Genomic DNA, 12193 nt, shown 5'->3' with positions numbered 1-12193 from the left:
AGAGAAAATAATTGCGGTTTTTTTGAGCTATAGAACTCCTAGAAATGTCAAAAACTGAAAGAGGAGATAGATTTTTTCTGTAAAAAACTTTCAAAAATGACCATTTTTGACATTTTTTCTTCCGGAAAAGGACCATACATGAATCTATAACCACTAATTAATTTTTTAAGAATCATTTGAATCATTTTGGAACTCCACAAAATCAGATAAAATATTCTGAAATTATGGTTTTAGACATGCAATTGTGATCGCGCCAAACTTTTTTTCTGTAGATCAAAAATTAATTTGCAGTTCGGAAATGTTCTGTGGGAGAGCGTGGATGACACACACATGCGATAGGACTGTTGCGTAGATATTCATCTGCGGATATTCTGCAAATTGCTGCTTCAGTAGGCTCAAAAATGGTTCAATTTTCAATGTTACATTTTTGTAGTTTAAAATTTCTTAATAGTTTCCTTGGTTTTTGAGTTATGCGCCTTTAAATTAAAATTACTGCTAGAGGATCAGCAAAAGAGGTACGCATTTTTAAAGGCGCATTTGTCGAGAACTAAAAAATAAAGAACATGAAATTTCCTGAAACTATTTACCGAAAATCGATCAACTTTCCAGACACGGTCAACTGAAAACCATCAGTTCTCGTCCCCTCCTCAGCAATTTTCACAATCGGGTCCCAAGCGTCCCTGTAGAAAACTTCAACGTCCGGTTGATTTGTTTCCATACAGTTATATTTAATGTGAATTACGTTTTTGAATCTTGCGACTTGAGACGATTTGATCAACGCTTTCATATTTTTGGAAACAAAGGAAAGGAGGAATAGATGTGAAGACGCCATATTGCTGAGTACCTCCTGCTGGACCAAGTACGGAAATTTGGAGAGCTTCATTGTTCTGAAAATATTTATTAAAGAAATCGGTCAATTAGCAATGTCAAATAAACTTTCAGTTCATTACTTCCATGAGATAAACTGGCTCAATGTTAAAATTGGGGGCCGTTCTATTAAAGGAGGCCAGACACCAAAAAAAAAGTTTTCCTGATAATTTGCATAGAGTACCCCCATGAGGGGTTGAACTCATGACAGGCAGCTCAGGAGTACAGCGCCGCTACCGGCTGAGCTACGGGGGCGCGAAGGCGCCTGACGACCGATGGTCTACATAAGCGCGGCCCGATTTCGTCCCCCAAACTGCCCCCGAAATTTTTGCTGTCTCGCCTCCTTTAAGGTGCTGACGGTAAGTGCTAATTGTTTCCTAGAAAGTGTAACCGAATGCATGAGGAAAGTGAAAATCATACTTGTAAAATTCCGGGCCGGCCCGCCAAAGCTCGGTGTCAAAAATTCTGTATTTTTGAGCCAAATTTTGAGCTCTCAATATAATTTTTCCCATTTTTTTATTGTTTTTTGGATTGTTTGTCTGTCTGATCAAAAAAGATCGAAAAAACTCGAAAAAAATTGTTGATCGAAAAAAAATCAGATAAGGGTCCCCCTTTCTGAAAGTTTCGAAACTAGTGAAATGACGGGCCCGCCGGGCCGGGTCGGGCCTCCAAAATTCCGGAAAAAAACCCGGCCCGGCCCGGCCCGTTATAAGTATGGTGAAAATTGGTGGTGGTCCCATGGGAAGGTAACATTTGGCATATTCGTCTGTCTAGGTATGAGCAATTACTGTATCGTCTAGCTCATAATCTCCCAGACAGCAATCGGTTCCCCCGGTAAAGGCCACGTAGTGATCCCAGGGAGAGTGACAATTTGTCTATCTTTATTGTGCTAATCTAGTGTCACCTGTCACATCATCAGGTACCTCTTTGTTGGAAGAATGAGAAAAAAGAAAAAATAAATACAATTTATTACAACAGTATTGATTATGAACAATGGGAAAACAACTGCAATCAGCCTTAAGCCCTCATATCTCCTTTCCTGAAGGACATACCAAAAAGTGGTCACCTGGTACAACTTTTATCATATTATCACAAATATTTTGTTAGTTGACCACTTTTTGATATCTCTTACAGGAACTGAGATAAACGAGCTCAAAGTTGGTGGTTTGGGGGGAACCAAACTACACTCGATTTGTACCTAGAATCTTCTAGAACTTGATCTTTTTTATTTTTGCACTCTAAAAAGTCACGTAATTCCTCTAAAAAACGGTCTTTCAGGAATTCAAGTTTCCACACGTGACGTGGCAATTCAGAAGGCGTCAAGCTTCTGAAGAAGAAGAGGATGACGTCTTCAACATTAATTATCTAGCGGAATATGCAAATTATGTTTTTAACTACACTTTTTGGGAATTTCACTTTTAAAGTGAAACCCCCTTTTTCCGTTATATAACTTCACAACCCCAAAAAACAAGGTAGATCAAAAAAATGCTGCTCTACTTTTTTTGTATTCTTACTGTAGCACCTACAATAACCCGTCAGTGCGCACCGCATACCGTATCCAAGCCGTGGACACAAACCTCCAATGTCCAGCATCACCATCATCATCAGACGGTGGAGAATTACTATTTGGGTGGGTTTTTTTTGAAAAATAATTTTGTCTGAAATTTTTTTTCTGAAATTTGGAAAGTTCTGAAATCTAAAAATTCAAGTTTCCCTCGTTTAGCCTATAGTAACTATTTTTTTGAAAATCTGCTTGTTTATACTCATTTTGAAGCTCTTTTCATGACAAATTCAACAGTATAGTTTTCATGAAATTTGAGCGAAATTTAGAAAAGTTGAGGGATTTTGAAATTTTTGGAAAAATTTTTCAAAAATTTATTCTGTCTAAAAAATTTTGAAACTCGATTTTCAGCTTCTGGAACCTAAAAATTCGGATTCACCTCATTTAGAGCTTTCAAATGAGTACCCACATGCTTATGGGCGCTTTTTTTTTTGAAAATCTGGATTTTAAAGGCCCATGCCCAAAAAAATTTTTTGAAAAAAATCTATTTTTTTTCAAACCATAGGCTTGTTTATACTCATTTTGAAGCTCTTTTCAATGCAAATTTAACTGTATAACTTTCATAAAAATTAGGCTCTACCACGCAAAGTTAAAGACGCATACACAAATTTCGAAAAAAAATTTTTTTTGAAATTTTTTTTTTCAAAACCTAGGCATGTTTATACTCGTTTTGAAGCTCTTTTTAAAACTAATCCAAAAATCTTAGTTTCAAAATTTTCAGACAACCGTACTATCTACAACAAATTGATTCAAATCGAGCAACGAATTGAGAGAATTGAGAAAAGGGAGAATATAAATTCACCAGTTCCTGAAAATCCAAAATTGCCAGAAACCCCGGAAAAACCAGAGAAATCAATCAAAAAGCAGGAACCACCCACAGAAAAGGAGGAAAACCCGGAAAACTCTGGAAAAGGTGAAATTCCCTTTTTCCCCCAATTTTTAGAGGAAAAAATTCCAGACTGCCTCTCCTGCCCCTCAAAGCCACCGATTTCGGAAAATTGCGATGATTGCTTATCGGTTACCGTATCCCCACCATTCGAATATTACTCATGTAAAGCGATCGAAGTCCAGTGTGGAGATGGTGCGAAGAGATTGAAAATTTCCGAGAAATTTTCCAAAAATATCATTGAAAATAAGTTTATGATGGAGTGCAGGAAAGGTGAGCACCTGAGTATCCAAAAATGCGCCAAGGTATCAAAAAACGCGTCAAGGTATCCGAAAATGCGCCAAGATATCCAAAAATGCGCGATTAGTCCCTTTGGTGCACTTTTGTGTCGGCATCCGAAAATGCGCCAAGGTATCCATAACGCGTCAAGGTATCCAAAAATGCGGCAATATTCCTTTGATGCACTTTTGAGCTGGTATCCAAAAGTGCGCCAAGCTATCCAAAAACAAGCTAAGGTATCCGAAAATGCGTCAAAGCATCCGGAAATACGCCAAGGCATCCGGAAATACGCAAAAGTCTTCGAAAATTGCGCCAAGGAATCCAAAAACGAGTCAAGGTATCCCTTTTCTAGCAGTATCCGAAAATGCGTCAGGTATCCAAAAATGCGCCAGTAGCCTTTTTGACACACTTTTGAGCTGGTATCTGAAAATGCGTCGAAGTATCCAAAACATGCGTCAATAGTCTCTTAGAGTCGGTATCCGAAAACGCGCCAAGGTATTCAAAACTGCGTCAACAAATTTTTTTCCAGGTTCCTGGATCCTGATGGCAAATCACAAGGAGAATATTGTCGAAAGCATTAGCTGCTTGAAAAATTGATAATTATTTATTTCTTGATAAATTATTTTTGAGCATTTTTACAAATAAATTTTCAACCAAAAAAATTTAAAAAATTAACAATTAAAAATCAATAAACGAATCGATTATTTACATCTCCAACACAGTGTTTCCCGTCCCTCTTTGTAAATTTTGCATCGGAAGCCCCGCCCACATTTCTCGCAGCTGATTGTTTCGATATCGTAGTCACAATCGTCAAGGACCCGATCTGTGACGATTGTAGTAGCTTTTGATGCTGCAAGTCCTGCAGAGACTCCGCCCACAACCGACCCGACTGCAGTACCGATTCCTGGAAGGATCACTGACCCGATGGCGGCGCCTGGAAAGTTTTTTATTACTGGGCGTGTATCTCAAAAACTAAAATAGCTAGATACAAATTGTCAACTATGAAAATATTTTAAATTTTATATGCTACATTTTTGGAGTTTACCACTTTTTGATAACTTTGCAGGTTTTTGAGTTATGCGCTTTTAAAGAGTGCATATCTCTTACAGTACTGGACACGGTGTTTAAAGACGCATAACATAACTGAAGAACCAAAAAAAGGAATTTAAAAACCGTAAATTGTAAAATGTTGAAAATTTTATAAGCTATATTTTTTTAGTTGACAGCTTTTTTGTAGCTTTACTAGTTTTGGAGTTATGCGCTTTTAAAGTAGGCGTGCGCGAAAACGCTTTGTCCTCTCCTCTCGAAGTGCACGTCAAATTCAAAGGCGCATAACTCAAAAATCAAAAACGCTATACACAAGTTGTTAACTACAAAAATGTAGCTCATAAAATTTTACGTATTTTAACAGTTTAAATGTTTTGCTAGCTATTGTAGTTTTTGAGTTACCTATGCGTCTTTGAAGTGGGCGTGCGCGGAAACGCCCTCTCTGCGCTTCTTACTCTCGGAGCGCACGCCTAATTCAAAGGCGCATAGCTCAAAAACCAAGTGAGCTACTTAAAAATTGTCAACTATTGAAATGCGTAAAATATTATAAACTACATTTTTGTAGTTTGCACATTTTTGATAACCTTGCTACTTTTGAGTTATGCGCCTTTAAAGTGTGGACACCTCTTATTATGCCGCGTAGAATGGTGCAAGCACCCTTTCCTCATACTTGTAACGGGCCGGGCCGGGCTTTTCCCGGAATTTCGGAGGCCCGGCGGGCCCGTCATTTCACTAGTTTCGAAATTTTCAAAAAATCACATAAGGGGGGACCCTTATGTGATTTTTTTCGACCAAAAAATTTTTTTTCGAGTTTTTCGATCTTTTTTGATCAGACAGACAAACAATCTGAAATACGAAAAAAAATGGAAAAATTATATTGAGAGCTCAAAATTTGGCTCAAAAATACAGAATTTTTGACACCGGGCCTTCCGGGCCGGGCCCGGGCCTTGAAAATTTCCTCAGGCCCGGCCCGGAATTTTACAAGTATGCCTTTCCTTCTTTAAAGGCGCGTAACTCAAAACCAAAAGTAAACCTTACCAACTGCCGACCCACTCCATCCTCCTAGAACTCCCCCGGCTACCGTAGCCGTTGAGCATACTGTATTCCTAGTCGTATTGGCTCCAATATCATTGATGACACTTCCAGTGACCTTGAGACCATCCCACGCCCAACCCGCAGCTGTACCCATCGTGGCGAGCCATCCAGAACCCTAAAAATATGAAATTATGAAGGAAAAAAAAGAGCAAAAAGGAAAAAAAAGGGGGAGGAATCGAACCTAGGAGTGTCAGCGTGGTGGACAAAACTGTGAACCACTCGGCCACAGGGGGCAGGTGACAGGAGTGGGGGGGAGTTCATATAAGAACGGAGGGAGGTTAAGGAGAAGCGTGAAGCGTTAGGGGGTGGGAGGGGGCGCTGGGGTGCAGCAAAAAAACCAAGTGATGGTGGCACACTGGTTAGTAATATTAACTTTTGGAAAAAATAGTCGCGGGTTCAAACCTCGCCTGGTATACTTTTCTTTTTATTTCTTTTTTGAGTACTGTAATGGGATTTTCAACAGGGGAAAAAAGGTTAGAAGTGCAAACTCACAACATTTCGAGCTAAATCGGTGCAATAACTCACCGTCGCCTGACTGGCAGGGATCACGTCTGATGAGGAAGACATATCTGGAAAGAAATTGGGTTTTTCAAATGAAAAAAAAAAGAAAATCAATAATTCTCATGATCAGAAGAATAAGAAAATGCATGATGATAAAAAAACAATAAGAATGAGAAAATCGAAGAAAGAATCATACAACGCAACACAAATTGAACAACAAGAGAGAGATAGAGTGTATGACTGCCCCTCTGTATTTTTCTCTAACCACTCTCTCGATTTCCCGTACTATTTCTCTTGCTGACTGGTCTCGTGAGGAAACCCCAACAGTGTATGTATGTGTTTGATGTACTATAAGGCAGTATAGAGCGTATTACCCGGGAGATTTGAATTTTGGAACCCCCGTACCTAGGGTGTCCTAGGGTGAGAGGTTCCAAGGCCAACTTTGCATAGATCATATCTCAAAAAGTAAGGTAGCTAGACAAAACTCGTTTGTTACGAAATTATAGCTTTTAAAATGTCCTATATGCTACAGTTTACAGTTTTTGAATAGCTTTTTTAGTTTTTGAGTTATGCGCCTTTAAATTGTGCGCGGCACTAGAAGTAGGGCAAGCGTCCCTAAAGGCGCATATCTCAAAAACTAGCAAAATTATCAGAAAGTTGCAAACTACAAAAATGTAGTTCATAAGATTGTATATTTTTTATAATATACAAATTTGAAATCGCGTTTTTAGTTGTTGAGTTATGCGCCTTTAAAGTGTGGGCAACTCAAGAGGTACCACAGAGCATGATCTCTTTAAAGGCGCATAACTCAAAAACTAGCAACGCTATCAAAAAGTTGTAAATTACAAAAATGTAGCCCATAAAATTTTACACAGAACGGTTGTAAAAATTATTAGGTTACTGTACTGGTTCTCAAGATATTACACTCTCAAAACACATTGCAGGTATGTGCTAATGCATATGGAGAAGGACAGGTTGATTAGGCAGATTTTGGTGGGAGATTTGACTTTTTGGCACTGTGCCAAATGGTTTGTGGGAAAAAGGTCAATGGAAAAATTGGTAAGAAAATTGCCAATTATTGAGACGATGAGATAATAAATGATGAGTCTGCTCCAGGGAAATCGGCAAATTACTCCTGGGAAATTGATCTTTAAAAAGTGTAGGCGGTATATCTAAAAAACCAGGCAAGCTACAAAAAAGTTGTTAATTACAAAAATCTAGCCCATAAAATTTCATACATTTTGTTAGTTTAAATGTTTTAGCTAGCTATTTTAGATTTTGAGTTGTACGCCTTTAAAGTGCGCGTGCCAAAAGGAGTGCCGCGCTCTCTGCCTTTTTTAAAGGCGCATAAACCAAATGAGCTACATAAAAGTTGTAAACTATTAAAATGTGTGAAATTTTACAAGCTATATGTTCATAGTTAACAAATTTAAGCTAGCTACTTTAGTTTTTGAGTTAAGCGCCTTTAAAGTTCTTGTCGTGACCCCTCTCTTATTCCTTGTGATCTTTGGCTTTTCAAATTTCCAGTTCAAACTTGAACGTAGAGTAATTTCTTCTGAGTATGATACTATGCTTCCTTGTTTATACAATCAATTGTTACCTGATACCGTATCAAATTTCCAGAATCCCCGTTAAAAATTAAACAATTACGCCTGCAAATCATAAACATTTTCGCTCCACCCCCGCTCCACCACCCCCAAATTTTTCCAGTTATTCAATTTTCCGTTCTCAAAAAATTATTAAAAATTCTAAACTGAGCAATGCGACTATTATTAATTTTTACTGTAATTTTTGTATTCTACCTAGCAATTCTGAAGAGAGATGTGAATGCTCAGCAGCAGGGAATCGATTCCGAGGAGGGAGATGCGGAAAGTAAGTGTTTTGGGGTACTGTATGTGCCTTTAAAAAGAATGAAAAAGAATATTGTGAGGTTGGGAGTCGAACCCGGGATGCGAGATTGGTAGTCAAAAGCGTAACCCAATAAGCTTCAGGCGCCCATGAGGGAGCAGAGGCGGGTGTTGTATAAGAAAGGGGTGGTGGGGGCCATTCAGGGGTGCCGGTGTGGCGCCCCTTGTGGTGCTATTGTGCGAGAGATGGGGACGTGGCACAATGGATAACAGTTCTGACTTTGGAAAAAAGGGTTTCTGGTTCGACTCCCAACTAGTCCAGTTTTTTTTGGATTTCTGTTTAGCATCTAGAACAACAATTTTTCTTTCCCTTGAAGGTCTAGAAACCCGATTTTTCAAAAAATTCGCTCGAAAAATTGGTATTTTTTCAGCATTCTTTAACCGCACCTATTCCGCTCATCAGTCTGACTTGGAAAAACGCATTTTCCGCGGGTACGACATCAAAAAGCGTCCGGTGAAGAATGCATCCGTTCCAACCGTGGTTGATGTTCACTGGCATGTCATTCATGTCTCAATTAATCAGAAAGAGCAAACAATGACGCTACATGGACATATTTATATGGTATGAGAAAAGAAAGCATCCAGAAATTTCCTTAAAAATTTCAGCGCTGGTACGATGAGTACCTAGTTTGGGATCCAAAAGATTTCGCTGGAATACACTACGCTCGCGTCAAAAAGTGGCAAGTTTGGCAGCCGAAAATTCGCGTTTCCAATAGGTACAGTAACCCAGGGACCCTGCACATCAAATTCTAACTTTTCCAGTGCCTCCGGTCTCGCGTCCGCATTCGACTTCTCAACCAGCGCTCATGTAATCATTCAGATGGTTGAAAAGGACCGAGCAAAAGTGGAAATGTACCCAACATTCTCCATAAAAGTCGGTTGTATGTTTGATTTCGGAGACTTCCCATATGATCAGAATAAGTGTTCGGTGAACCTATTCGCGACTGATACGATGGCCGAAGTGCAACTTCAGAATTTGTATAATATTCCGCCAACGTTGAGTTTTGGTGAGTTACCTGATTTATTGGATAAGATGTTAAATTTTGTGGGCTTTCGAATGGTATAAAAATCATTGTTGTAACTTTAAAACTAAGCGAGTTATGACAAATGTTCTGAGTCGCACTCCTACCTAAGCTCGCCCTACGCGGTTGCAACCTTGCCGACCGATGACGTTGGGGTACCGTAGACAGTGAAATTTTCAAACAATATTTTCCGATTTAAAATTTTACGATCTTCCGAATGATACAAAGAACATAACTTGAGCTTTGAATCTAATCGAGTTATGACAACTTTCAGAAGTAGCGCCGCTAGAGCCACACAGTTGAAGTCTGGTCGACCGATGGCGTGGGGTACGGTGAAATACGAAATTTGTAAAAAATACAGTCTTGCGTAAAACTTTACGCTCTTCTAAATGATACAAAAATTAATCTTGTAACTTTAAATCGAAACGAGTTATAGCAATTATTCTGCGTCGCACTCCTGCCGACTTGTGCGCGCTACGCTGTTGCAGCCTTGCCGACCGATGAAGTGGGATACGGTAGAAAGTGAAATTTGTAAAAATACAGTATTATGTAAAATTTTACGCTCTTTTAAATGATACAAAAACTAACTTTTTAACTTTATATCTAAACGAGTTATAGCAATTTTTCTATATCGAATTCCTCCGCTACACGATCGCAGCCTACCAATGGCGTGGGGTACGGTAGATCCTGAAATATTCAAATAATACAGTCCTATTAAAATTTTTCGTTGGTAAACAAATGAAATTTGTAGCTATAAATCTAACAATAAATAGTAAGTAGTAAGTAAGTTACGACAACCTTTCCGAGTCTACGTGCGCGAGCTACGCGGTTGCATACTTGCCGACCGTTGGCGTGATATACGGTAGACATTGGAAATTTCAACATTACTATCATATGTAAAATTTTACGTACTTTTGAATGGTACTAAAATCAAAACTCTATCTTCAATACTAAGCGAGTTATGACTTATTTTCGTTGCAGGATGGGAAGAACAAAAAATGAAGCGAATCATTTCGGATTTCAAAATTCTCAACGTCTCCGCTTCCCAATTTTATTACGGTAGTGGGAATGTGTCAAAAACCGCACCAGTTACTGGTTTTGAGTTGGGCAATACCTGGTCGATGCTCGCGGTGAACGTGGATTTCGTAAGGCATAGTCCTTATTTTTGGTCCACAATTGTTGCACCGACTTTGGTGAGTTTTTTAGAGGAGATATCAAAAAAGTGTTAACTACAAAACTGTGGTCCATAAAATGTCGCATATTGTGTTAGTTTGCACTTTTTAGCTAGCTATTTTGGTTTTTGAGTTATACACCATTAAAATGTGTGCGGTTCTAGAGGTGGTGCAAGCGCCCCTTCTTTCTTTAAAGGAGCATATCTCAAAAACCAGCAAAGCTAAAAAAACGTTGTAAACTATTAAAATGAGTTAAATTTTACGAGCTGTATTTTGTTAGTTGAAAAATGTAAGCTAGCTGTTTTAGCTATTGAGTTATGCGTCTTTGAATTTGCACGCCTCCAGAGGTGGTACAAGCGCCCCTTTCTTTTTTAAAGGCGCGCATCTCAAGAACCAACAAAGCTATAAAAAAGTTGTCAACTGCAGAAATGTAGCCCATAAATTTTCACACTAAATTCCCATGTTCCAGGTATGCACAATGTTCATCCAAGTCTCATTTTTTGCTCCAACCGTATCCCTGGCCTTCGTTATCAACCTAATGGCCATTTATCTCGAGTTCATGTTCCTCCAAGATATCACTATCAAAATTCCCTTATATCTATCCAAACGACCCTCCTCTATTACTTTATTCCATATTCTTCTTATCAGTAACATCGTCTCTGCCGTTTTTCATGGTGTCCTTTGTGCTCTTTGTTCCACAAAAGTTCCAGTGCCTCTTCCCATCCGAAAAATCTACGCTGTCAAGGATTATGTACCCGCTTCTTGGAAGGAAGAGGGTATGGTTGTGGATTACGGTAGGTTTTAGATTTTAGATTTGAAATTTTCGAGTATAAAAGCGGAAATTCTGAAAAAATATATTATAGAGCTTCTAGGGAAAGAAAAACGACTGTCCTAGACTCTAAACAAAAAGCAAAAGAAAATTCGACCAGGTGGGAGTCGAACCAGAAACCCTTTTTCTAAAGTCAAAGCTGTTATCCACTACGCCATGTCTCCCACAACGGCGGCACACCGCCACCTCTCCGCTCCATCGAGTGACGCCCACCACCTCTTTCTTATACTACAAATGTCTTGATTTCCTTGTGGGCACTCGTAGCCGAGTGGTTTGCACTTTTGCCCATCAATCTCAACACCTGGGTTCGACTCCCACCCTCGGCCATTTTCTTTTTTATTATTTTTAAAGGCACGGACAGTACCACTTTTCCCTCAAAAACTTTTTAAACTGATATTTTTCAGCTTGTGACACGAATTGGACAGAATGGACGAGAACCGCACGCCCATTGGCTGGCCTAGCCATGTTTGTCTATTTCGTCATCATGTTCATTTTGTATCTTGTTGTGAGAATTTGAGTAATTTTGTCACCTAAATTCCTATGTGTTTTATTCTTATTTCTGCTTTCAATTTCTATTTGTTAATTTCAATTTTATTGCAATAAAACTTTCGAAACAAATGTTTTCCCAATATTCATACAAAAAACATCTTAAAAACACTTTAAAGGCACTGTATGTGACTTTAAAAATAAGAAAAAATACGATGGCGTGAGTCGGAGTCGAACCCAGGATGCGAGATTGGTAGGCAAAAGCTGAAGCCGCTAGACTATGTGCTCAGATATGAAAGGAGAGGCGGTTGTTATAAGAAAGAGGTGGTGGGTGCCACTGGATGAGTATTAGTGTGACACCAATTGATCCTCATTATGCGACCTGTGGCGCAATGGATGACAGTTCTGACTTTGGAAAAAGGGGTTTCTGGTTCGAACCCCACCTAGTCCAATCTTCTATTGCTTTTTGTTTAACGTCCAAGACAATTATTTTTATTTTTCTTTTCAAATTTTTTCTCTCAAATTTCAACTATTCCCCAGT

General features: G+C 38.9%; 4 protein-coding genes across 4 annotated transcripts in view; 2 read left to right on the top strand and 2 right to left on the bottom strand.

Moving 5' to 3' along the window:
- CBG12276 overlaps positions 1 to 883 on the bottom strand; it is a gene marked incomplete at both ends in the record, with an annotated part of 1950 nt that extends 1067 nt beyond the window's left edge. Inside the window, 2 exons of the mRNA XM_002642644.1 lie at positions 102 to 216; positions 588 to 883. Of these exons, the coding sequence (XP_002642690.1) occupies positions 102 to 216; positions 588 to 883 (411 nt within the window). The remainder of the gene's footprint in view (positions 1 to 101; positions 217 to 587) is intronic.
- A 1469-nt stretch (positions 884 to 2352) lies between these two features.
- CBG12275 lies at positions 2353 to 4190 on the top strand (the record flags this gene model as incomplete). The annotated part of the gene is made up of 4 exons (XM_002642643.1): positions 2353 to 2497; positions 3150 to 3341; positions 3387 to 3587; positions 4123 to 4190. The coding sequence occupies 4 exons, from the start codon at positions 2353 to 2355 to the stop codon at positions 4188 to 4190; spliced, it is 606 nt and encodes a 201-aa protein (XP_002642689.1).
- A 104-nt stretch (positions 4191 to 4294) lies between these two features.
- CBG12274 lies at positions 4295 to 6302 on the bottom strand (the record flags this gene model as incomplete). The annotated part of the gene is made up of 3 exons (XM_002642642.1): positions 4295 to 4527; positions 5679 to 5850; positions 6261 to 6302. 3 exons carry the CDS (start codon positions 6300 to 6302, stop codon positions 4295 to 4297), a joined length of 447 nt encoding a protein of 148 aa, XP_002642688.1.
- A 1694-nt stretch (positions 6303 to 7996) lies between these two features.
- Cbr-cup-4 lies at positions 7997 to 11683 on the top strand (the record flags this gene model as incomplete). The annotated part of the gene is made up of 7 exons (XM_002642641.2): positions 7997 to 8108; positions 8515 to 8705; positions 8750 to 8859; positions 8906 to 9150; positions 10147 to 10358; positions 10807 to 11131; positions 11571 to 11683. 7 exons carry the CDS (start codon positions 7997 to 7999, stop codon positions 11681 to 11683), a joined length of 1308 nt encoding a protein of 435 aa, XP_002642687.2.
- Between the last annotated feature and the right edge of the window lie 510 nt (positions 11684 to 12193).

Source organism: Caenorhabditis briggsae, assembly GCF_000004555.2.
Source record: "Caenorhabditis briggsae complete genome, chrIII, whole genome shotgun sequence".
In the NCBI taxonomy this organism is placed as follows: Eukaryota; Metazoa; Nematoda; class Chromadorea; order Rhabditida; family Rhabditidae; genus Caenorhabditis; species Caenorhabditis briggsae.
The sequence above is the reverse complement of the archived record's forward strand: the minus strand, read 5'-3'. Positions and strand labels throughout refer to the sequence as shown.